Source organism: Triplophysa dalaica, chromosome 15 (genome assembly GCF_015846415.1).
Source record: "Triplophysa dalaica isolate WHDGS20190420 chromosome 15, ASM1584641v1, whole genome shotgun sequence".
In the NCBI taxonomy this organism is placed as follows: domain Eukaryota; kingdom Metazoa; phylum Chordata; class Actinopteri; order Cypriniformes; family Nemacheilidae; genus Triplophysa; species Triplophysa dalaica.
Window position 1 is genome coordinate 8829084 of NC_079556.1, and position 25114 is coordinate 8854197.

General features: G+C 38.3%; 1 protein-coding gene across 1 annotated transcript in view; it reads left to right on the forward strand.

The window, feature by feature from the left end:
* The window catches only part of pacrg (PARK2 co-regulated), a 95414-nt gene extending 71506 nt beyond the window's left edge, over nucleotides 1-23908 (forward strand). The window contains exon 5 of the mRNA XM_056767083.1: nucleotides 23509-23908. Coding sequence (XP_056623061.1) covers nucleotides 23509-23669 — 161 coding nt within the window. The 3' untranslated portion in view covers nucleotides 23670-23908. The remainder of the gene's footprint in view (nucleotides 1-23508) is intronic.
* The last annotated feature ends 1206 nt before the right edge of the window (nucleotides 23909-25114 follow it).

Sequence of the window (25114 nt, forward strand, 5' to 3'; positions counted from 1 at the left end):
TGGTTGCACTATTCCTTTAAACTGGATGAACAAATGCACATATTGCTAACGTTGTTCTAGTACACGAGTACAAGAGATGTAATGAATCTAGATCTAGTACAAGGGATTTATTAAAACATTTTAGTTTATGAGTTTATATAAGGCCCTCTTCTCCTGTAAAAGTATTTTAGAGAACAAACCTACATAATGTAAATCTGTGGAATATACATTTCATAAGCCACTCCCACAAGACTTTTCATTTTCCCGTTGAGTCACGTGTCTTCCCCTCAGGGGGGATTTTGAGTCAATCTGGCCTCCTGCAGGACATTTACAGCAGTGATGAATTCATCATTTCAGACACTGCTGCCCCAGAGAGAGAAGAGCTCTGTCAACCCCGTCCTTACACTTCTGCCTTTTTCTGCGCTTGTCTGCCCCGTCCCAGCATGCTTCATAGCCCTTAATGACATCGCTTTAACACAGACAGTCAATTTATATATAGCACTTGCCTCCAAGAGTCTACAAAATAGGCCTTTACTCTTAGAAGTCTTAAATGTTCTATTTCTCTTTAAAAATGATTAAGAAAAGTTGGTGCTTTGGAAAATGTTGAGGAAGCCACACCAAACATTTTATGCAATTTTTTGTATTTATTTCAGATAGGGTTTGAGTTTCTTTGCAACTATTATCAGAATCTTAGACATATCGAAATGTTATCTAGTTAAATTGATAAAAAACTCATGTGTATAAAGACATAATGAAGCATTATGTTTTTTATCTTAAAATGAGATATTTCTATCTACATACACCAAGTATCCCCTAACATGGAAATCACCATGTTGTTTCTAATGTAGCCCTAAATAGACCAACCTCGCTACAGAGTGTAAATACGTTATCTACATGACAAAAAAACGTAGTCCTGTGTCAGCCACTGTTGTGCTTTGAAAGAGAGGGGAGAGAAGTGGAGTGAGCCGTTGGTTGCATTTTGCAACCTCACCACTAGATGCTGCTAAATTTCATACACTGGAGCTTTAAAGCTACAAATGGCCTGCTACTATTTTATGTGAAAAAGTAGTTTATCTGACATATCTAATAATTCTCACAAAGTGAGAATGGCATTCAAGTATACGGTGAGGATTTGCCCGCTGGCTTTGGCAGTCTTTATTATATGCGGGTTGGGGGCCCAGAGCCAGTCAAATCTGAGACGGGCCCCTAGGGTTTCCTACCGAGCAGAGGCTCCAATTTAAAGGTCAACTGATAACAGCCCAGACTCATGAATACCCTAAAACATTCTTTCACCTGCCCTTCTCTCCATGTGTTTGTCTCTTGCTCGCAGGCACAGCCATGACTTCATGTAACTGTAATGCTCTCTGTCCTGGCCCGGCTTTTTTGTGATATCAGACAGTTCCATTTGACTGGTATTTTTATTTTCCTGGCATTTGGACTACTGGTTACCTTTTTGTGATCAGCAGTGAGTCAGTCCCCTTACTGTCAGGGCACCCAGGATTCTCCTAACTCTTCCCTCTCCATTACGTCTTTGTTTATGACTAGTGATCTGTTTATTTTATAATCGGTAGAAACGGTGTCATCCGGTCTGCTTTATTGCTTCAGTTCTCTGCAGTATTATGGTGGCACCTTTTGAGGCTAATGGTCTGATCTTCCAGATTCAGAAGACAAGCACTGCTGCTTATTGCTATGCCTGACCTTCTCACGGATTAGATTTTCCCTATAACACACATCTACATCCCATATGAGTGTGTGTGTCTTCTAAAGCATGAACTGCTAAGCTCCCCTGAGAAACTGTACCTCCGGAAAGCAAAGGCCAGTCAGATCCATCAGAATGAAACCGAGGAATGGAAAAATAATAAGTGTATATTGAACCTTGTGTATCTCAGATGTGTATGAAAGCGATTTTATGAGGTCATGATATGATGATGATATGGCTTGGCAGGAGCTTATGCATCTAGTGATGCTGAAACAGTAAAACGGCGAGTGACCCCAGTACAGCTATCACACCATCACACTCTTCTGAGGGAAGAAAGCGTGAAAAGACACCTGACCAGACCTACCTCCATATGTGATGAGAAGTAAAACCATCTGTTCTGGAGGGCAAATGTTTCTCACCTGAACCAACTCGCAATATATGTGTGTACATCTGGCTCACACTTGCCTATTACATCCATCCAAACATGTAAAAAAAGTTTTAGAATGCAAGTTAAAAAGCTTCTAATGCCAGTTTATTACAAATTATATATTTTTTCTGAAACACCTGGTGTAAAAACAACAACAATATTTTACTAATTCTTTATACATTTGGCCATTTCTCAAAATATCTTCTTTGGTATTCCACAGAAGAAATAGCCCTATACAGGCTTTAAACCATGAGGTTGATTAATAATGACAAAATTGTATTTTTGGGTGAAATACCCAATTAAGACGGCATGGACTCAATATGTTATTCTTTAAAAAAAACTCTTAAAATTCTTCAAGGAGCTAAACTCCACTAATATTGTGTTATTCAAAGTTAGATTGCTTAAACAAAGTATTCCAAGTTCAGCAGTCGTGTGTCATATACAGTCTATTGGATAAAACGTACACTCATGAGGAGGCAATGCTATATTACACGCACAATGCTTTCTAACAGGTGACCTATGGAGGCATACACTAGAGAATTCACACACAGACACACATCCAGTAACACACACACACTGAGTCACACACAACCAGTCAGAACCACATATGTAATAATACATTACTCGTGTTCTTGGGCTAAGCTAAACTCATCGGTCACCACTGACAACACCATCTGTGTCTGTGCAGTCATACATACACAATCACATACAAATATACACACTCAGTCACACAAACCACACATACAGATAAATGTAAATACATCTTACGCACACACCTACACACGCTCTGAGTCCTCAAATCTGTACAGCTACTATCCAGACTCCATTTCCATACACAGAACCTGTGTGTATTTCCTTAATTCAGCCTCAGCCCTCCAGTCGAATACTTCCTCATTCACGACCACCTGAGACCCCACACACACATCCCTGATACCAGGCAGCTGAAGATGTTTCCATTTCAATGCAAACAACATCTCACCCACAGGGTTGAGGTCTCTAGATTAGATTTGAGAGTTTTCCGTCTAGCAGTACTGGGACACAGTAAATCGGCTGGATTGACTTCTTCACGCCTTGGATTCTGTTTCAATCGTGTGCTTGGGTTAATAGACTGCTGTTCTCCTGCCTGGGCTTCCTGAGAGCGTGACACACACTGAAAGCCCGGTTTCATTCTGGGGCCGGATAAGATAGGTACACAGTGCATTAACATCCTAATGGGCTGATCTGACAAGTGGACAGTCAGAACAACTGTCTACATCTGGAATTTACGTGAAGCTCAGATGCGTCTCATGTGATCAGTTTTGCTTGGATGCTATAATAATAACTTTAAAGAAACAATATTTGCACCCACACAAATGTTGTGTACTTGCGCTTTAGGCGACTGGAGTTCGGAGCTTCGCTGATTTCCGGGACACAGCGAATGGGTTTGGAGTGATCAGATCATTTAAGACAGCTGTTAAAGAACAGTTCACCCAAAAATAAAATATCTTCCCTTGTGTATTACAGAAAGACATTTATCCTACTTGGTAGTCAATTGTGGCCAAGAAGTATTTGGCACTCTTCCAAATATCTTTCTCTGTGTTTATCAGAACAAACAAATTTATCCGCAACTACTTGAGGGTGAGTGGTTGAGTAAATGAATGGATGCAATTTTCATTTTTGGGTGAACTGTTCCTTTAAGTGTCATCTCTTAAAAACAAACACAACTTCTTCGTTTTTCTCTTGCTGTTCTCATTTCATATTCTCAATCAGACAGATAACAGCCAATTAATCTCTTACCTGTGTGCCACTCCGGCAGGAATCCAGCTGATTTCTATCTTGACCTAAATACATCAAAATGAGTTTTTAGTCTGAGTCTAGATTGTAAAGACTGCAGAAGGCAGGTGCATATGTCACAGAGTTTGCTTTAACGACCAGACTTGAGGTGAAGTAGTCAAGGATGTAATCTGGATCCTTCATCTGTCATACAAAAGTTATTTTTGAATTAAGAGTTATGAATTCATATGATATAATGGCAGATGTTGGACTAAATAGACTTGTGGTTGGATCGAAATATTTACATTTATGCATTTGGCAGACGCTTTTATCCACAGTGACTTACATTGCAAAGTCCTATACACTTAAACATAGGTATGTGCAATCCCCTGGGATTGAACCCACGACCTTGCGTTGTTGACGCAATGCTCTTACCACTGAGCTACAGGAGAGCTATTTTTAACATAAATATAAAGAAAGAAGATTGATAGAGATCTAGATCACCTAAACATTTCTTTTTTGCAACTTGTTTCTTCCATGTGCACTTCAAAATTGCAGCTTTATTTGATTTAATTTGTAAAATACAAAGGTACAAATTTTGTCATGCCAGCAGAGCACATTAAATTCCATAGAAACTTAAAGAAGAGTTGGATTCAGTAAACTGCTGTAAAAAATAGGTAGTCTTGAAACGATTGTTAAGACTTAGAGTTGGTTTAGGTAAATACAGTACATATGCATGTGACTTACATGTGTACCAAGGCCCACCCATCCTGTGTTTCACTTTAATTTCCTGTTTTCTCAGCGAGACAGAGTGAGAGACTGGGCGAAGAAAGGAATATAATAAAGCAAGTATTTCCTGACAATGTGTGTGTTTGGCAGGAGCTGACAAACGCTTAATGCCCCAAGGAGCCCACAGCTGGCCCCTGACCTACAAATGAAGAATTACCAGAACAATTTGGCTGTTAGAACCCAAATCCTTGAGGTTAGCGGGAATGCCAGAGAACATTCCGGGAATGCGTCCCCAAACCCTACAACCTCCCCAAACCCTACAACCTCTCCAATTAGATTCAGACAAAAAACACTCAAACATTTGCAATAAAAATAAACATCTGTGACTTTGATAAAAAGGACAAAAGGCTCTCTTCTTTCCTCCATTTAATGGGAACAATCACGTTTTATGGAGAACCTGAAAAAAGAAACAATACCCGGCAACAACATACATATGCTTTAGAAAAAGAGAGAATACTTTGTTGAGAATTAAAGTGATAATTCACCCAAAAATGCTAATTCTGTAATCGTTTACTCACCCTCTTGTCATGTATGACTTTCTGTCTTCTGCAGAACACAGAAGAAGATATTTTAAAGAATGTTGGACCCGAACAATGACGGTACCCCTTCACTTGCATTGGTTTTGTGTATACAATGGAAGCGAATGTACCGCCGCTGTTTCGTTACTGAGATTCTTCAAAATATATTATTTTGTGAAGAACAAAAGCCATACATGTTTGAAACGACAAGATGGTGACTAAATAATGACAGAATTTTAATTTATGGGAGAACTATCCTTTTCTGTTGCTGTAAAAAAAATGCTGTTCAGATGAAGTGCTCTTGCTTGTTTTTTTATAGCGGATCAGGAGATGGTCCTTCTGACGTCCTCCTGGCAGCTGAGGTATATCTTCGAGAAGAGATCTTGGCAACATTTTTCTACTGTTTTCTTAACACCCCAGAGAATGCGAGCGAACGAGAGAGATCAGTCGCAGTGATAATTGCACGGCTGAGGTGAACTAAGGTTAATGAATCTCTCCTTCATCGCGCTGACCTTTCCAGCATCAACACTCTGTTCTTTCTGGACATTTTTTAATGACAACCTTTAAATAATTTATCTAACTTATTTCCCTTCATTAGCCGTCGCCTGTGACATTTTCCCGCTCCGCCTCACATCTCTGCAGGAATATCGCCATCGATTCCTCTCGGTTCACACCTTTTTTAACACTTGATATTTCATCAATCGCGTTTCCATTAAAAATGAAGTTATCACACTCTCCCTCTCTTTCTCTACAGCGCATGGCTGAGATTTGAACATGCGGGAGACGTTTGTAATCAGAAACTAATGTGAGATCATTAAATGTACCTGGAATATGACAAACTGTTTGAGAGAGAGAGAGAGAGCATTCATTTTGAACGTACAGACTGTTGTGCTGAAATACGATGTAGCTAACCATCTGGTGGGAAGTCATGCACTGTGAGATAGTTATTGTAAATTCATATTATCAGCAGGTAATGATGATAGTGTTTACTGATGTTGCTCATAAGTAATAGAGTGTGAAAAATATTTTATGACTAGTCATTAATACCCCTGATATCAATTGCCAGGTGAGCCAGGTGATACTTTTTTTGTTTTTAAACACGAAATCTAAGTATGAGCAAAAGTCAGCACTGAAAGGGAAAGTTCACCTAAAAAAGAAAATTCTGTCATCATTCACGCAACCTCATGTAATTTCATACCTCATTAAATTACTTTGTTTTGATGAACACAGAGAAAGATATTTGGACGAATGTTAGCAATTTTCACTTCAGGAACATCGAGTAGGAAACATTAAATGGTAGTCAGAGGTGCCCTGGAGCTATTTTACTAAATTCTTCAAAATATCTTATTTTGTGTTCAACAAAACAAAACATTATACAATAAGATTTTTGTAATATGTTAGTGGATGATGTCCAGTAAATGATGACAGAATTTTCCTTTTCGGGTGAAATATCCCTTTAAGATAGCAAGCACTGCAGTTGACTAAGGTAGTCCAGGAATAGAAGAAAAAAGAGATAGGTGTCTCATTCATTAAAGAAGTGGAGGGAGAAGGAAAAAGAGATCAAGGATCAGAATTGTTCGCTGCTAGGTTAGGAAAACTGATACAGAATTGATCCTTTCTCAAGACCAACAGAGATTTGCTTTTAGAGAAACTCCGGCTCAGAATCTCAGCGTGACGGGAAGCTGTCCTGGGGAAACGAGCGGGGGGGATCTCCCGCTGTCTGAGCCAGTCTAATGACTCCCAATAACCAGCCAAACTCCCGCACCCCCTCAGGCTCTCCTCTGCATGTGCTACACCGACAAGTTACATCTAAGCTTTTCACTGAACTGTTCATTTTGAAGATAAATGGATCAATTAGCGAGACAATCCGTTCTGGACGTCTTTCCTTGCACTGGACATCTGTTGTAGTTCTATTTATTCTGCACTCAGATTTCAAAGGGGAACTCCAGAAAATATGCTTCTGGAAGGGTGACGCCAGCGTGTAGGAACGTTTGGGATGTTTGTTTGTCTAGATTCTCACTTTCGCCTGAAATGATTTTAACTTCATTACACAGCCGGGCCATATAACCCTATTACAAAAGTCCCACAACTCCATGTCTTTTCCAGCTTCCTGTTTTGCAAACTATTTGTTTTTGTGCTGTGAAAGGTGCTGCGTGTATGGTCCTGAGGAATGTGTGTTATGTTGAGTTTGCCTTAGGGATAGTTAAGAGCGTGTGTGTGAATTGTTGTTTTTTATCTGGCTCTACAAAAATATTGCCTTACGGTTTTGCTCGAGATGTGTAGAGGATGGTAAATGTGAAGTTTCAAATGGTGTCAAATTTTGTTTTTCTGTGAACGCACAAAACACATGGAGGCTTCTCTAACCGATTGGATTTAAATCTAGTTGTATCACGGCAAATGAAATGCCAAAACAGATGGAGTGCGAAACATGAAATGCAGCAGAGGGGTCTTTATCCCACCCCCTCTCTCTTTCTCTCATTTTCTGCCTTCTTTCTCTTCCCTTTCCCTCTCTCATCCAATTGTTGGTTTCCGCTATTGCACACATTCTCGTGCCGTAATGAAATATCCTGTTTCTGCAGCTGTTGCATTTCCTAAACAGCTTCCACAGAATGAACAAACCAATATTAGTGTGATAGGCCTCTCTTCTACTCGAGTCTTCCCCATTCTTCTGCTAGCCTTTCCTCTTCTGTCTTGTCCTGTTCTCAGAAATATTTTAAAAACATTTAATCATTTTTACAAGAATTTATAAATGTTAGTTTTGAATAGATCATTTTTAAAGTGATAGTTTCCCAGAAATGAAAATTCTCTCATCATTTACTCACGCTCTTGTCATTCCAAACCTGTTTGACTTTTTTCTGCAACAGACAAAAGTAGATGTTTTAAAGAATGTTGGTAACCAAACTTCTATTGTATGAACACAAAACCACTACAAGTCAATGGCACCGCTGTTGTTTAGCTACCTCAACTCAACTCTCAACTCAACTTTATTTATATAGCGCTTTTTACAATTTTCATTGTTACAAAGCAGCTGTAAATGAGACACTTTGAATACAAGAAAAACAACTAAAGGCATATACCTGTAAAAACAAGAAAAAGGTGAAAAACGACAAAAGACAGATATACAAATGCTCCACACACACACAATATGCATACATACTTACACACATTGACAAAACGCACGCGAACACACTCGCACACACGCACAGTGAAAGCACACAGGAGAGAGAACCACATGTCAAATATTAAACGGACTATAAATTCTTATATGCAATATTAATTATGTTTAACTTCTAAATTCTAAAGCAGCCCCCCCGGCCAGGCAAATAGTGCAAAACAATATGCAAACAGTGGCGAGGAACCCAAAACTCCAATCGAGAAAAAAACCTCAGGAGAACCCAGGCCCAACCAGTGGATTCCAGTTCCCCTCTGGCAAAAGCTGCTGCCTCTGCACAAGCTCAACAGTGCTTGCACAAAAAGGCTAAATAAAAAATTATAAACTTACGAATATGGAAAATTATAGATTTAAGATTATCATTAACAATCTAATATTATTTGAAGTGTTGTAGAAAATTTGTGTCAAGTTGCTGCGTACTTTATGCTGCTCTATCAACATTTTTAAAAATATTTTGTCTTCTGTTCTGTGAACTATCCCTTTAAATCATATCATATAAATTACAATAGCTATTTTTATAGACGAACACTATATTTTACAGAATGTAAATCTGAAAACAGATTTTTTGGCCCATTTTTTTGTCTATGTAAATTAAATTAAGAGAATATTTAATTAAAGTAGCCCCTATGTCGAATCTGTATATTTAGTCAGAATGAATGAATCATACAATTATTAATGTTTTTATGCAAAACAGGTTGAACTAATGAAAATTCTCTCCTGTGTTATTGTGTTCAATTTCTTTCCATTTCATTCCATTTCGATATAAATTTCTCTGGGTCACATCCTATTCAATTCAATTTCCAACTCATTCTTAAAATCAGAATTTTGCCCAACCCCGCTGTCATACAATAAATCTTTGAAAGCAACAAACTCAATAAAGCGATGAACCTGACCTTGTCCCAGCAGCTCGTTCAAGTGTTATTTTCAGCTGTTGTTCTCCCCATGTCAGTTTATAATGCATTTTTGTTACACTAAAAAGTTAAGCTAGCTAATCCCTTTTTCCCCTGGAAGAAGAAAGACTGTGTAAGTTTTGTTTTGTAATGAATCTGGGCCTGTCATCTGTATTCACAATGCGGTATTGTAACGTAAGCTTGTCAGAGCTGTTTTTCATGAGTCGAGAGTATCCTAAAGGAGCAAAGCTGCTTTTGACCTGATAAGCTCATTTGAATTCCACATTAATTACTCAAGTACCCTCTAACTCTGTAACGAGACCTCACAGAGAGAGCGAGAGAAAGAGAGAAAAAAACAGAAAAGAAACCGAGAGAATGAGAAAAAGGGGAGAGAGGGATGCTAAATTAGCCTGCTCGCCTCCGAGCATTTTCTCTGCCTTGTCAAGGCTAAACTGAGGGCAGCAGGGAGTGGGGTCCAATGTGTCAGAATCTCCGTGGCAACCAATCCCTCAGCCTCCTGTCTCCACACACACGCTCAAGAATCTGCACCCTACCGTTCCCGGGCTGCTGTATCTGTGGTTTCCATCTTTGGCCAGATTGGATCTGTAACGGCCTCAGACAATTTATGACAAATATCTTCCCTTCTTCCCTCTTCAGACGCCACTGTTCTTATCTCTTCCCTCCTGTTTCAGCTCAGTACTCGGTACACTTGTGCCAGCAAAATACATCTCCCACAATCCTCTTGTGTTAAGTGTGCCGTTTATTCTGACTGTTCAGCTTTGGTGTACTCTGTGTTTAATTTACTCTGAATGTATTTTAGTCAAATGTTTGTGTCTATGTCGCTAAGAGTTTCGTTTCAGTTAGAATTTTGGAATTCTTGTTTAATTCCATCCTTTGATTATTTTGTTAACCCATGTAGGTGTCTATTCTGAGTGTATGGTTTGCTTAATCAAACTCCTGTTTGTGTGTTCCCGCGTCTCATTTTTCCTCTCTAATGCCTTCATCCAGATCTTTCCTTTCAAGGGATGAAAATGAATCCATTGATCTGGATGTGGCCATCCCCCATACACTTTAAACACACCCAGCACATACGCACGGCTTCATATTTGCAGTATGGATAGATTTTCATTAAAGCAGAAAACTCTTTGACAGGTTAATAGACACACATGGTTGGTTGAAGCTCAGTAATTAAGTCCCTGGGCTCGTACCACAAACATAGCTGATTTGATTCAGGTAGGTTGACCTGCGAGCTGAGAATGAGTAAGAGTTTCTTCATTGACAGCATGCCCTTAAGTAAACCACTTAACCTCGGAGTTCTCCCTGGAAACTGTCCCACCAGTTATTGTAAGGTTCCAAAGCTTTAACAGAGAGTGTGAGGTTTACTTGCACGTTTTGTGCCTAGAAATGCAGACACGGTACGGACAAAGTTTTTGCGATTTACAGTATATCCTATGCTCTTCAGATATACAATGGAAAAACAAATGCAAAACACTAAAAAGCATCAAAAGTCTTCTTTGCATGTTCTACAGAGGTTAAACTGACCTCAGCGGAAGTAGTAGATGCTTGATCGAAGAACAATCTTGGGATTACATAACCAGACAAAAAATTGAGCCTTTTACTGGAAATCTGCATTGGCATTTCATAACACATATAAAGAATGATATAAAAATGAACATCTAATCTAAAGAAGAGGATTTTCAAGAGTGTTGGTTCCCAAACAATGGCGGTACCCATTAACTTCTATTGTATGGACACAAAACCAATGCAAGTCAATACCACCTACATTCTTCAAAATATCTTCTTTCGATGTGTTTAATGTCAGTGACCGAACCTCAGAATTCCACTCCAATCATGCTGCTATGAATGACCACCATCCAAACACAGAGAAGCTTTCTGAAATAAAAATGTGCTCTTTTACCCAGCATGCACCTTTACAGCCATACATCTGGTGAAGAGATGGCATTCAAGACATCCACATTCTCTCCTCTTTTCTTTTTTAATCTTCTAAAGTCGGATCCAAAAGTGATGAATCCTCTCCACTGCACCAAACTTTGTTTGGAATGAACAGGCAGCCCAGGAAGTGATCCGTTAAATAGCCACGGGCCGCTACACACAGAAATCATTAAAAGGAAGGGAAAGGAACAGAAAGCACTAAACAGACAGTTATGGAGGGCCCGATTACAGAGCAGGAGGGCCCTGGCCTCAATTAGAGCCTGAATATATATGTAGTCTGGACTCTAATGAAAATGGAGCCTTGTGCCATCCGTAATTTCCCCTATTGAGGAGATACAGGCAGTTGAAATCACAGGATTAATCTGTTCTCTCTCTCTCTCTCCCAGAAAAAGAGGCAAGCATTTTTCTCCCTCTCGCTCTCTCTTACTCGTCCTGTGCTTTTATAAAACTGTTACCTCCAGCCATAGCTGAGACATACACTGGGGAACCGAGGGTTAGACCTGAATACTAATAGTTGTGGAGCATAAGCGTGTGTTTATCTTTGCTCTTTAATCAACATCATTTGCGTAAATGCGTACGTGTGAACATGTAGATTAGCACAGATTTCGTCGACGGTTTTAGGGATGATGGAACAGAATTGCAGTATTAGAGAAATCATGTCAAATGCTTTTTCGCAGACAATTATGGCAGCGTGTCACTAATGTTCTGGACACACATATTAACGGAATAAAAATCTGTTTCGGTGCATGATGCACATGCTCACATGCACACAAGCAGTTCTGTGTCTGTTTGTGTACAGTATTTGAAGTCTGCAGTTTTTCTTCTATAATACACTCGCTAAGCATCCACAGCTGAGCACAGACAAAACATCTTGTGCTTAAACACAGATGTGATACATTAAGGGGGGATTCACATTTTGCATTTTTTGCGCATGCATATCCGTTATTTTAAAGTTGACCCACAACAAGCACGCTCAAATAGGCAGCAACGCAGTCGCCATTCACATGCGGTGAGACGCTCCTGTTTTTCTAGGCGCGATTCAGAATGCCACACGCGCACCGCAGGCCATGTGACAAGAACCAACCAGACAATACAGACAGGCTCCGTGAAGATGGAGACACAGATGATCACAGCATAAATAAATCTTGTACCAAACTTATTGCAAGGTATTTTCAGTGCATATAATCAAAACATCCTTTGTTTATACCACCTCGTCTTAACGGCTATTGGCTTTTCTGGCCAAGGTGTTTTGAAAAAGGGGAAATGTGAATTGCCCCTAACCCTTTCATGACAACCCTGCACAAGTTTTTATGACCACTTTTATCCTTCATGAAACCTATGACAGTCTTTGTGCATTTTTTTACTTCTTCAACTTTGCCAACCCCCGCAGACCCATGGGTGTGTCCAATGTTGCATCATCAAATCTATAAGCTGTAGAGCTCAAAGCTACATATTTGGTATCGTTTGAACGCATAAAACCTCCGATTCTTTCAAGTTTTATCAAATTTGCATTTACGTTACATAATAGAACACATGTGGGTACGACATAAGAAATGACATGTGTCAAAAAGAATCATAAACAGAATCAGAGAATGCTGGTTATTTAATGAGAGTGAAAATATATGGTAGCACCTAGTGGCCCTTCTCTCTGTCTTTGTCTCTTATTCTGACTGATGCAATAAACTGCTCTTAGGCTCCTGTTTAATATTTAAGGTCTGATTACATGTATAACATACACACACACACAAAATAGCATGAAATGACAGGTAACTTTAATCATGTGACCCCTGAGAGACCTGTAAAGGTCAAACGTTTGTTCTAATGTTTACTGTACATTGTTTTACGGAACGTGACTGTGCATGAGTGAGTTTGTGTGTGTGTGCATGCTCTGACATGTGAGCTTGTGTGATTCTGCACTTACGTTAAGTGTGCCCACTGTAACTCTATAGGGTTGACTTGATGCAAATATTGGAATTGTTACAAAACCAAACCACTTGGTCTTAAAAATGGATGCAAATAGGAATGTTGACACAAAATGGCTTTGCGTTACCTTCAAGCAAATTTATTCTGTTTTCCTGTTTCCTCAGTCTAGCGTGATCAACTTCGTAATACACTCAGGGTTATTTTAGTAATGATAAATTATTATTAATTTGGTAAATGATGCATTACATTTTTAATGTCAAATAATGCATTAATGCATTTGTATACACCTACACAGAAACTTTGCTTGCATGATTCACATCACTACTTAAATTAACTATGATTAGCAGCACATTGTCATCCAATCAAAATTGGCTAAATATTGGTATTGTAAATATCAATATTTTTATACTTGGCGATCCACTCATAAAGATTCATGTCCATCTGGCTCCAAGGATCTACCCAAATGTTCAAGATTTGACGGACAAAAAATCTGTTATTGAAAACCCATATTGACCGACCGCTAATCGGAATATTGGAAAACTCTCATCCCAGAATGCTTCGCTTTCATTCTCACTCTCCTCTTCCATTCAAAATCAAATACTTTTATCGGTTTGAATGTAAGAAATACAATATTTCCTGAAAATTGAATATATAAGTTGCCTCTCTTCATATGATGAATGACTTATCAGTTTGCCGTGTTCCCCACCTCCACAAATGCCCCAGTTTAGCATTCAAGCAAAACCGGCTCTGCCTGCCGCCCCATCAGTCATCACACACACACAAGGAATGTAACACTGCTGGCACAAAAGAATCATGTCAGACAGCACTGGGACCAGGAAGTATGAAAACAAATAGCCCTGTGTTTGGCTAATAGCTGTCATTTAAGCATCCACCCTCAGGGAGGAAAGCGAGCGAGAAAAAGAGTCTGTGTCATGTGTACAGACGGTAATGAGGTGAGCAGTGAGAGGCTATTCCTTTACCGCTGCACCACTGATGAGGAGGCAAGTCATTTGGGACAAAGTGGAAAAATATACAGTTCTCTCTGTCTGTATTTTCCCGTCTTTGTTTCACCTTCTCACCACTTGTTTCACCACCTCAACCTCGCTATGTTAAGCTTTAACATTTATCCTGCTATATTCAACTAAATAAGATCATGTACCGTGTGCATATCTGTAACAAAACATTGTTAATGTGAGTCAAACAAACAGATGAAGAGTCTTATTTTGGGTCAGCATATTAAGAACACAAAAGATATCAAATCACCCTTATTTTCACACCACCAAAACAGAAGTCTAGTGGTCCGTACACAGTGCACATGGCATGTGTACGGCCATGGAAAAAATTAAGAAGACGACCATTCCAAATATTTCAATTAATCAATGTGTAAAAATCGATGTGATCACATAAAAATATTTTTCGAAACTTTTCCTACACATCTACAAATATTACTGTTGTAATCCTAAAAAAAGGGTATATGAACTTGTTCTTAGTATTTGCGGTTTGAAAAAAAAACAAAGCGTCTTTGACCTGTTTCTCCAGTTTTCATTTTCTGCCAATAAATGTCAATCTTTTTATTTGAAATTTAAGAGAAATATTGTTAGTAGTTCACAGAATGAAACAAAAATGATAATTTTACCTAAACACATACCTTTAAAATGTAAATTCAGAAAAACTCAACATAATTTTCAAATGGTCTCTTAATTTTTTTTCTGCTGCTGTATATACAAAATAAACAAAAATACAATAAATATTCCCTACAAAATATACACATTTTACAAATACAGTATGCAAATAATACCGAATGTACAGTACATGATACGTAATATTCACAATACAGGATTTATATCTTACTATATACAGTATAAACACATTATACATACTGTATCCTACATGAGCACAATGTACAATTATAGTATATTGTCTCATAGAGTTTCATGAAAATTGAGTTTAATATGTGTTGTCAGATGTTCCTTTAATAAAAATGCATTTGCTGTTACTCTGTTATGCTAGCTCACATAAACCACAATGTCGTCTCAACAACCTTTTGAATAAAGGGCATCTGCTAGCAATAACCACACGTGTGGCGCTAGCAGTAAAGCAACATATGCCTATGAAACCTTGACATGATTCAGTCACACACATGTGTGCTTAAATATGTTTGCTTTAGTATTATTCACCTGGGGAATTTGATGGTTTCCAGAATGCAGTCCACCTGAATGTTAGGGAGTCTCAGGTATTATAGCTGATCTGTCAGGTCATGTGGCAACTATCAGTGTCACTGCTTTGTTTTGTCAGGCTGTGTGGTTCCATATAGAACCTTAAATGTCTTCAGAATGTTTTGAGATGCATGGCTTGATCTTTTGAGGGCCTTGACAGTCGGAGGACTGGGACCTGTCCATAACTAACTCTGAACCCCACACAAGCTGAGCTTTATGTATATAGCACTCTTATATTCTGCTGGTTTAAGAGACGTGTTGTCTATAAACACAACAAGCTCCTGCCTGAAGACCCATAAAACTCTAATTTACTGGAAAGCTGCCCCTCCTCATAACAATGAGAATGAGTGAGAGAGCGCATAAGCTGGCCTTGACAAACCCTCCAAACGTTTTGTGTCACCGAGGTGATGTCGCTTTCGATGCGACAGAGCGAAAAAAAGACAAAGAATGTGAGAGCCGGTCAGAGTGCTGGTGTCATGGTTGGGCTATGCATTTAATCACTTTGACAGGCTGCCATTTTCCCTTTCCGCCTCCATGTTAGTTTCCAGCCAATCACATTAAAGAAAGGGATAACCCGCACCAATGAAAACCCTGGAGTGGAATGGATTGGAATGCTAATAGCCCCCAGGGGAAAGTAAAGAGTGGAGAGACTGGGTCAGATGCTCTGTCTTAAGACTCTTTGTATCATTAATGGAGGGAGAAGAAAGCAGTTTAACTCGTGGACGGATGAGGAGCGGATCATAAGTGCTCCCGACCATTAATTCATTAGCTTAACGTGTGTCTGAACGACTGCTGTAAGGATCACAGACAACACAAGGCAAATTGACATTTTGGTGTTGAATAAAACAGCAGAAACATCAGATATGATTAATATAAATAGTAATGAAAATGGTCCTACTCTGTAAAAGACCTAAATGGTATTAAAGGGGTTGTATTCTACTCTTTTGCATTTTATTTGTTTTTTTTCTGAGCTCATAAAGTCATGATGTTGCTATCATGCATGAGGCACCCAGCTTGATCCATAAAACTAAACATTAGACTGTATATCTTTGTAGCTTTCAAAGGGAAATGACATCTGTTATGATTAGCTAATACCTCTGAATATACATAACTGACAATGACTGGAGAACACTGAATGTTAAATAGGCGTTGATATCCAGAAGCAGATTTCTAGGGGGAGTTCAGATTCACAACATTTTTTTTTTGTTAGATTCAATTGCTCTGTATTGTCTACTGACACAGTAGATTTAAATAAAATTACTGTTCAGTTGGCGGTGGTGTTGGAGTTTAGGGAAAAGTGGTTGGAAGTGTATAAGGGAGTTACTTTATTCTCTAAACATTCATCAACAAAATGTGCCAAAAAGATAGCATAATAAGTATGTAAATATATAATCATTCTGTATGACTTGGTATTGTGAATATGTATACAGTCAATACTATAGATGTATGAATTCATATTTCAAGATAGTTTGCATTCATTTTGAATACTTGATTATGTTTGCAGCTTTCTGTGGTATTTGTTATCCAAGATTAATTTCAGTTTAGTTTGCTCGTGTTTGTGATATCATAACTGCTTTTTTCATTGATGTGCTGAGAAGCGAGACATTAAAATTATGTTGACTTGATATGTCTTTTAGAAATGCTGTCATAATTTTGTTATATACACATGCATTGTACACATACACAATGCCCTTGTTTAGTTGCTTTACCATTAGATCTTCTGACTGTGTGTCTTCTGCTAAAGCTACAGTCAGGTCAAGTGACAAAGCTAACACTGAAATAACCGCCCTGCCTCCTCAACATGTTACATTCTCTTCAGCATGGTGGTCAAAAGCAGCGTGTAAAAACTCTCCCCCCTTCTCTCTTTATTTTTATGTAGGATTTGGCCACAGAGTTTCCCCTCATACCCAGCTGTCTCGGGCCCCAGATCATCTTTCACAAACAGCAGCTCTTAGAAATCTCTCAGCACTCATGTTACACGAAGAACATTTCCTTATTTTTGTGTGTCTGTGTGCTTTTCAGCTTATCGCCTCTCTTTCTGTGGAGCTTGGCATGACTGATTTCTTAGGCGCCATCTTTCCATCCTTTCTGTCTGCTCTTCGAATTTTCTTTCTATAAATTGTCTTCAAAACGAATTGTTTAAACATCTTAAGAAGCATTGTGTATGACAATTCTGAATCAGAGATGAAAACCTATTGACTAACTTAACTTTTTACTTAACTTCTTTTATTTTATCTCACGTAAAAAATGTTCATTATGTGCATTTCATATATATTTGAATTCAAATAAATACATGAAGAGTTTGGTTCCAAAAAGAGATAACTCATTTTTGATATTGTTAAACTCATGTTTAACTCATGTGTTTTATTGTGCAATCCAATTAATATCAATAAATTTAAATTCAATAAAATGCATTTTTTAACTATTTAAGCCAAATGAACTACAAAATACAGCTAACTATCACAATAAAACATGATCACATAATAAAAAACATGATTTTTGAAAAAGTAGTTATCTCATTTTGGAACCAAACTCTTCACATATTATGAATGTGTGGGGAGGCAGATTCGATTTGCAATTTCATATGGGAGTTCATATGAACATTTTTGCTGTGAATATCAGCAGTGTAGTCCACCAGAGATTTGATGTTTTTCAATCTTTTTTATGTGAAAAATACAGAAGTACCTATATATAAGATTTGAATAAAAATTGGCAACATGTTCGATTCCAGAAAACACCTATAACTGACAAAAAAAGCCTTTTAAATTGCTTTGGCAAATATGTACAATTTACTCTTGTGCTCTTTTGCTGTATGCAGAAGCTGATCATTTACACAAATAACAAAGTCCTGTCATTACATGAACAAATGCCCATACGCCCATTAAGAGGTGTAAATGAGCTTTTCACACATGCACACCTGGTCACGGTGCAAAGGTACATTTCATCAAGCTGTTGGACATGAATATTAATGCTAGCACCATTAGCAAAGCTCACACAAGGTCAGGACCTGTGAGAGGCAGCGCTGAGACTTAAGAAAAAAAAGAATTCCCTTTTTATTATATAGGACATCTGCTAATTTGACATCTTTGTTTCCCACTGTGAGTGTGTAGAGAAATGTGAAGCAGTTTGAAACGGGTAAAAAAAGCTCATGTAGTGGGTTTAAAGGTGTAAGACACAACAGCAGTTTAATAGAGTGTCCATGTACTGCACGTGCGAGGGGGGTGTGATCTACATCTGATCTGTTAATAAGGTGCTAATGATGACACAGACATAAAACAGTGCGGAGCTAGTGATGATGACACCAATGTATGTGTGACACATAAACTATCTTTCTCTTACTTTCTCATAACCATAAAAATGCATGCTGGATTACTTTAACGCTAAAGTCTGAAGGTTAGGCTAAACTGTAGAATAGGTTGCATTTCTGGATTTCCTGGTTTTGTAATATTTCTGTGTGTAGTTTATTTGTTTCACTTTTCTCCTTTTCATCCAAAATATGAGAGAACGTTACTTATGATATATATGTTATATTACTTAAATTAAGTAAAGTGTATATGATCATAGAGCTATAACTTTGAGTTTATAAAATTATTGAATTATAATGTTTGAGTTGATTTAATAACGGTTGAAATCAATTCCAAAATAGACGTGACCAAGGTCTCAGGAGAAACTTCTGAGAGGCTTAAAGTGCTCCAATTAATGTTATTGCCTTTTAGAAGAAACAATTAAGATATCAAATAGATCTGAGTTTACGGTCTCTATTATATCGGCTCAGTCCTTCTGAACCTTCAGAGTATCGACCTTTATAAAAAAATATTCAAATAACTACATACTGTGTTGTCAAAGTTGACAAACACCTTTTTTACCTTATATTAGTAAGAAATTTGCTTAACCAAGTGACAAACATATAGGGTGAATAATAATAATGATTTATGATGAAGAAATATGGAGTTACAAGGTTTCAGAAGCACAGCAGTGATATGTGTCTGTTAGTTTATTTAAACCTTAGTAGTCTCGGCACTGTTTGCTATATAGTGATGACAGACAATCCCGATGTAATGAGGACGGATGATATTCACCACCCCTTTAGGCTCACTATCCTTGCAACCATCCACTATTGGATTCCCTTTCCATCCCGTTTCTCTTCATTTTGATGTACTTAAGAATTTTCCAATAATGTCACAAACTGTCGAGTGAATTTGCTGTGTTTATTTTGACATTTCGACAAGGACAGGCATTCTTTTGGTCTTTAGGAAAACATACAGCCTCACAGTGTTGTACTGTTTGTACTCTCTTTACACCCTGACAGTGGTTTAGCAGTGTTGTAATCCAATATCAACATTCTGTGTGGATCAGTCTGGTTTAAACCCAAACACAGGATCTGTCAGTTCTCCAGCTGCTGCCCAAGAGCAGAATCACAGCTGCGAGTGAGTCCAGAGAGAAAAAAGAAGCTGTGTTTCAAAACCTGGTGCACTGCCTTCAAAGGCTGCATTATATAGGAGATCATAGGTACTGTAGGGACACAAACGTTTTCTAAAAGGTAGTCCACTCAATTTTGATTCCCCTTGAGATCAATTGTGGGCAAATTCTACTTCAGCTCTACAGTTACTGTAAGACCAGAATACATGCTGTGATAGAAGTATAAACCAGTCATGTTATATCCTATTATATAAACATACACTATTTACATACTGTATATAATATTAAGTATTAAAAGCAGTTGCCTGTGACAACACAGCAGCTGACTAGGTTTTGGAACAGAGCTGTAGAGAGAGAAAGACCTCTTGTGTAGACATTGCTTTGGCTTGACAACCCTCCCGACGCCAACCTGTCTGTCTAGATAGGAAGAGACTAGAATAGAGGGAATAGATGGGGTGAGAATAGAGGTGTGGAAATGAAGTTGAAAAGGAAGACACAGCTGTTGGACCTCATCTCACACTCTGAACAGAGGAGAGAGAGGAGATGGTTTTTCACATGTGGTCAGTTTCCTGATCATCTTACTCTATACTGCTTGATGATAATGGTTTTATTGATAGACTGGATTTTGGTGTAATCGTAAATCTTGTCCATATTTCAGCTTAAACTGACATAAACAGTTGAATTGTCTTACAAAACGTGACGTTGCGTAAGCGAAGTAAGTTCTATTAACATTACTATGCCACATTTAAGCAAGCTGGTTATTCCTGTATTTCTGGCAGAATGCTTTTTGCAGATTTCTGCCGAAATCAAATGCCTCTCGTTGATAGAATCTTAGAAATGCCTCGCCCTTGGTGTGTTCATTTTTTAAATATTTGGGTAATTTGATCATGCTTCCTGCTACCTATAAGAGTGTAATACTCTCGGATGAATTTTTACAGTTTTTTAGAAGAATTGTACAGTTTTATAGTCTGCTTAGGTGTAATTATTGCAGCCGGAGACCTTGTAAACACAACTTTGCCTCCTGGCAGAATTATTAACAACCAGTGCGCTTTGATTAAATGAAAGTATTTTGATTTTATGATTTCTTACATGGGCAGCTATGTGTTCGTACTCCTCTGCTTTCAAAATAAGGGATATCTTATTCACAGAATTGTCTCTTGTAGCTTATCCTAATATTTTCTCAAGCAATCACTATCCAGGGGGTAATAGCGGAGATTTCTGCCTCCTTCCTGCTTGAACTTCACACTACCCCTGAACCCTTCAGATCGGTGCCTGGTCTCCACATGACTCCAAACAGAAGCATATCTGTGCGCAGTTCATGCACAGATGGCAAATGAAGCTCCCCTACCTCTTCAAAGCATTCTTGATACATCTCTTTTCTTTCTAACCCTCTGGTGAGGATATTTCTGCTCAGGCTTTAACCCCACACCTTCTCTCTCTCTATCCTTAAAAATCGCTCTTGCAGTCGTATCCTCCGTTGTAAATAGATTGACAAAGATATTGAGCGAGAAACAGAGAGAGAGAAGGAAGCCTGAAGGCAGGATTAATGAAGAGAGTTGATTTTATTTTCGTGTGTTTGAGGGCCGTACTGATGTGTATGAAGCAGCGCCTGCAGTGTGATTGACAGCTTCCCCAGGATCCCGAACCTTTGAACATGTTTGGAAAGAATATGGGATAGAACCAAACAGGTTCACAACACGCGGTGTCTGTCACACCTGAAAATGAGGGGTCTGGGGTCCATACGGTGTAATGTGGTCTATTACATCACTGTCTGGATCAAGGCTGACACAGCAGGGCTGGAAAGTGTCATAGGGTTCCTGATTTATGTCTAGGAAGGTATAATAAGGATGAAAAAAGTATTAGCAGATGTAGCACTGGATCTCCCGTTTATAATTTAGAACCAAACGTCTTATTCGTCTTTACTCTATAGAGCACACTGATTCAACAAATGGCTCTTGGGTCGCATTCATCAGCCCTCATTTTGTGGCCACCAACAAGCGTTATAAATGTACTGTACAATAACTACAGTTAGCTCATAATAATGGCTATTCTAAATGACTATGTGAAAGTTGAAAGCTATGTATAGCTATTTACCTTCATTAGTTGCCATCATCAGTTGAACAAAGTGTTCGAGTTGACAGAAATAGTACGTCCGTGACCAGAAAACAGCCTCCCAGGGGTTTCACTAAGATGACTGCTCACTAAATGAGCTTATTAATAGTCCTTCCACACAATTTTATGTTCTTTGTACCAAAATTTAGTTTATTTGATGTAAGCGGTGAAGCCCCAAATATGGGGCAAATGCACAAATGACAGAAATAAGAGAACAAATACATACAGTTTACAGGAATAGTTCCCCCAAAAATGAAAATTCTGTGATCATTTACACGCTCTACTCATTCCAAACCTGCATTACTTACTTTCTTCTGTAGAACGCCTAAGCAGATATTTTAAAGAATGTTTGTTACAGAACAACAGTGGTACCCATTGACTTCTGTATGGACACAAAACCAATGCAAGTCAAATAGTACCGCCGTTGTTCGGTTACCAACATTTTTCAAAATATCTCCTTTTGTTTTCGGCTAAAGAAAGAAAGTCATACAGGTTTTAAATGACGAAAGGGTCAAAATAATGATGAAAGAATTTCCATTTTTGGGTGAACTATACATTTATATAGATTGAAAAGCAACAACACTCCTTCACATATACTAGAAGAGACTCCTGTACTTAATGACTGAAAGAAGAAGAAGAGAGAGAGAGAGAGAGAGAGAGAGGTGTGTTTGTACAGACTTCCTTGCAGGTCTAATTGGGCGTGTGACCTCAAAATGAAGGTTCTACAGAATCTTTCTTCCTCTTCAGAGAGTGTGTGTGTCAGGATAGGAAAGCGTTTGTGTGTATTGGTGTGTATGTTTGTTTGTTAGTGGTGGTGAAGGAGCGTGGATGTATTGATTTGTTTGTTTGATGTAGGTTACTGTGTGATGGATGGGTTTCTCTAATGTCAGACTAACACAGACATGCACACTAGCAAGGACCTCTCATATGCAATCATCATCTTTTTGTACTGGGATAATATTTACTGTGAACTACCCCTCTACTAACCCTCAAAACATTATTATAATTTAAGCAAAACATTATTTAGACAGTTTATGAGTTTACTTGATAATAAGAACAGTTTCAGGTGCACTTACAAACCTTGCAATTTTCTATTCCGTCAAACTCAACCATTTTCATTTGTAGCATTTTCATTTAGACATTATTTATCAAGTTAGTTTTGTGTGTGTATTTATTTATTCTAATGGAGACCGTTGGCTGATCCTCTCAATCTGATTTCATGTTTACCATCTTTGCGGGACATCTGGTCCTCTCAGCGTCAGCACAAACCTGCCTCACACACATTCTCTGCCTGCTGATGATTCTGGATTTGTTCAGTCTATCAGAGTAACACACATTCCTTCTGAAACATTTAACAGTTCTCAGAACTGCACTATTCAGCAAAAAATCTGTGCGAATGTGTGTGTGTGCCAACACTGTAACACACTTTATTAGGGACGGTTGGTAAAAGCTTTTAAACCTTTACAACTTTATAAAATCACTGGAGTGCTGATGATATAGTGATCAGTGTCTGGCCTCATGACAGGAAACAGAGCTCCGTAATGAAGCACCCTGACACATCTGTTCCTTGATGTGCTCTTTGTATTACAGTGTCAGTTATATGCTAATTTAATGCATTCACAAATCGTTTCTGCCTCTGTTTGTGTGTGATGTGTGCAGAAAACTCGGGTGATGGGATTGACTACAGTCAACAGAAGAGAGAGAACATTGGAGATCTGATCCAAGAGACCCTAGAGGTTTTTGAACGCTACGGGGGTGAGGACGCCTTCATAAACATCAAATACATGGTGCCCACCTACGAGTCCTGCCTCCTCAACTAATAAGACCTGAGAATACCCGCCTATGCACACGTTCATATAACCATGTAATCGCATTCACATTATTACACAATCTTAATTTTAGATTTTATTAAACTCGTGATACAGCTGATTCTCAATGGAACGTGTCCCGGGGTGTTGGAGCGCACCGCTGCAGTTTGTATCGGATGAGATGCAAACGTAGCTTTCTGGGAAAAAAAATAGAAAGAACTCAGGGGCCAATAAAGCTCTCTCTAACCTGTGTTTCATCTTCATTTTTAGACCATACCAATTTTGTTAAAGAGTCGTATAGTGTTGATCTGATTACAAACTTTATATTATGTCAAAATCTTAGTTTCTTTTCAATTAACATTTAATTCAGATTATAGAGGTCAAAGATCAGATGAAGCTGTGTTTCCAGAAATAAAGAATAATTTTCTTCATCGCACTTACCTCCAGTGTCCCCTCTTTTTCGAAAATAACTAAATTAAGAGGGGATCATTATGTTTTAAAGAGGTATACCCTGCTTATGCACAATGCTAAGGGGCCAGCTGTATAAAATATATGTCTGCAGCAACAGAACATTTCATAAAATTAAAGATATTCGCCCAAAAATATAAATTCTGTCATCATCTCTTGTCATTTCAAACCTGCAGAACATGAAAATATATATTTTTAGTAATGTTGGGAAAGGGACAACCATGGTACCCATTGAGTTTGGTTTTGTATCCATACTATAGAAGAGAATGGTTACCGCCGTTGCTCGGTTACCAACATTCTTCCAAATATCTTCCTTGATGTTCTGCATCAGAAAATCTCAAAAAGAAAATCAAACAGGTTTGAAATGACACGAGGCGGAGTAAATGATGACAGAATCTTTTATTTTTGGGTGATCTAACCCTTTAAATCTACTCTTTAGATCATTCATCTGGTCTCTTATCCTGCATATCATCTTTGTCTCTTCAGGTCAACTCTTTGTTAGATATTCTGTTTTATATCTGAGTGTTTAGGCTTATAAATCTTTGTTTGGCTGCGGTGAAACATCCCTGCCAGAAGGCAACATTGATTGCTTCATTATTTTATTCGACTGCCTCTTCTGTCATAAGTATGTGAAGAGATTAAAGCATCTTTGCCAAAATGGATCTGCAGTTTTACTTCTGAAGTATGAATCTGTTTCTTTTCAGGGTTTTTTTGATGAATATCGACATTTATGATTATGCTTTTTATTCATTCCAACATACTTGCATTCAGACTTGAAGATGTTCATTGAGACCACAACACATACTCGAAGGGACGTGCAGAGTGCAGAATAACATTCAAAAATAACAAACGACTATTCAGATAGCAACATTATGTGCTTTGGAAAGCCGTGAACAAGCATGACCTGTAGGCTGTGTGCCAGAACACAATGGCTGAATGAAACTCTCATTTATCACTGCAAATACACATACACTCAGTTGGGAGGATTT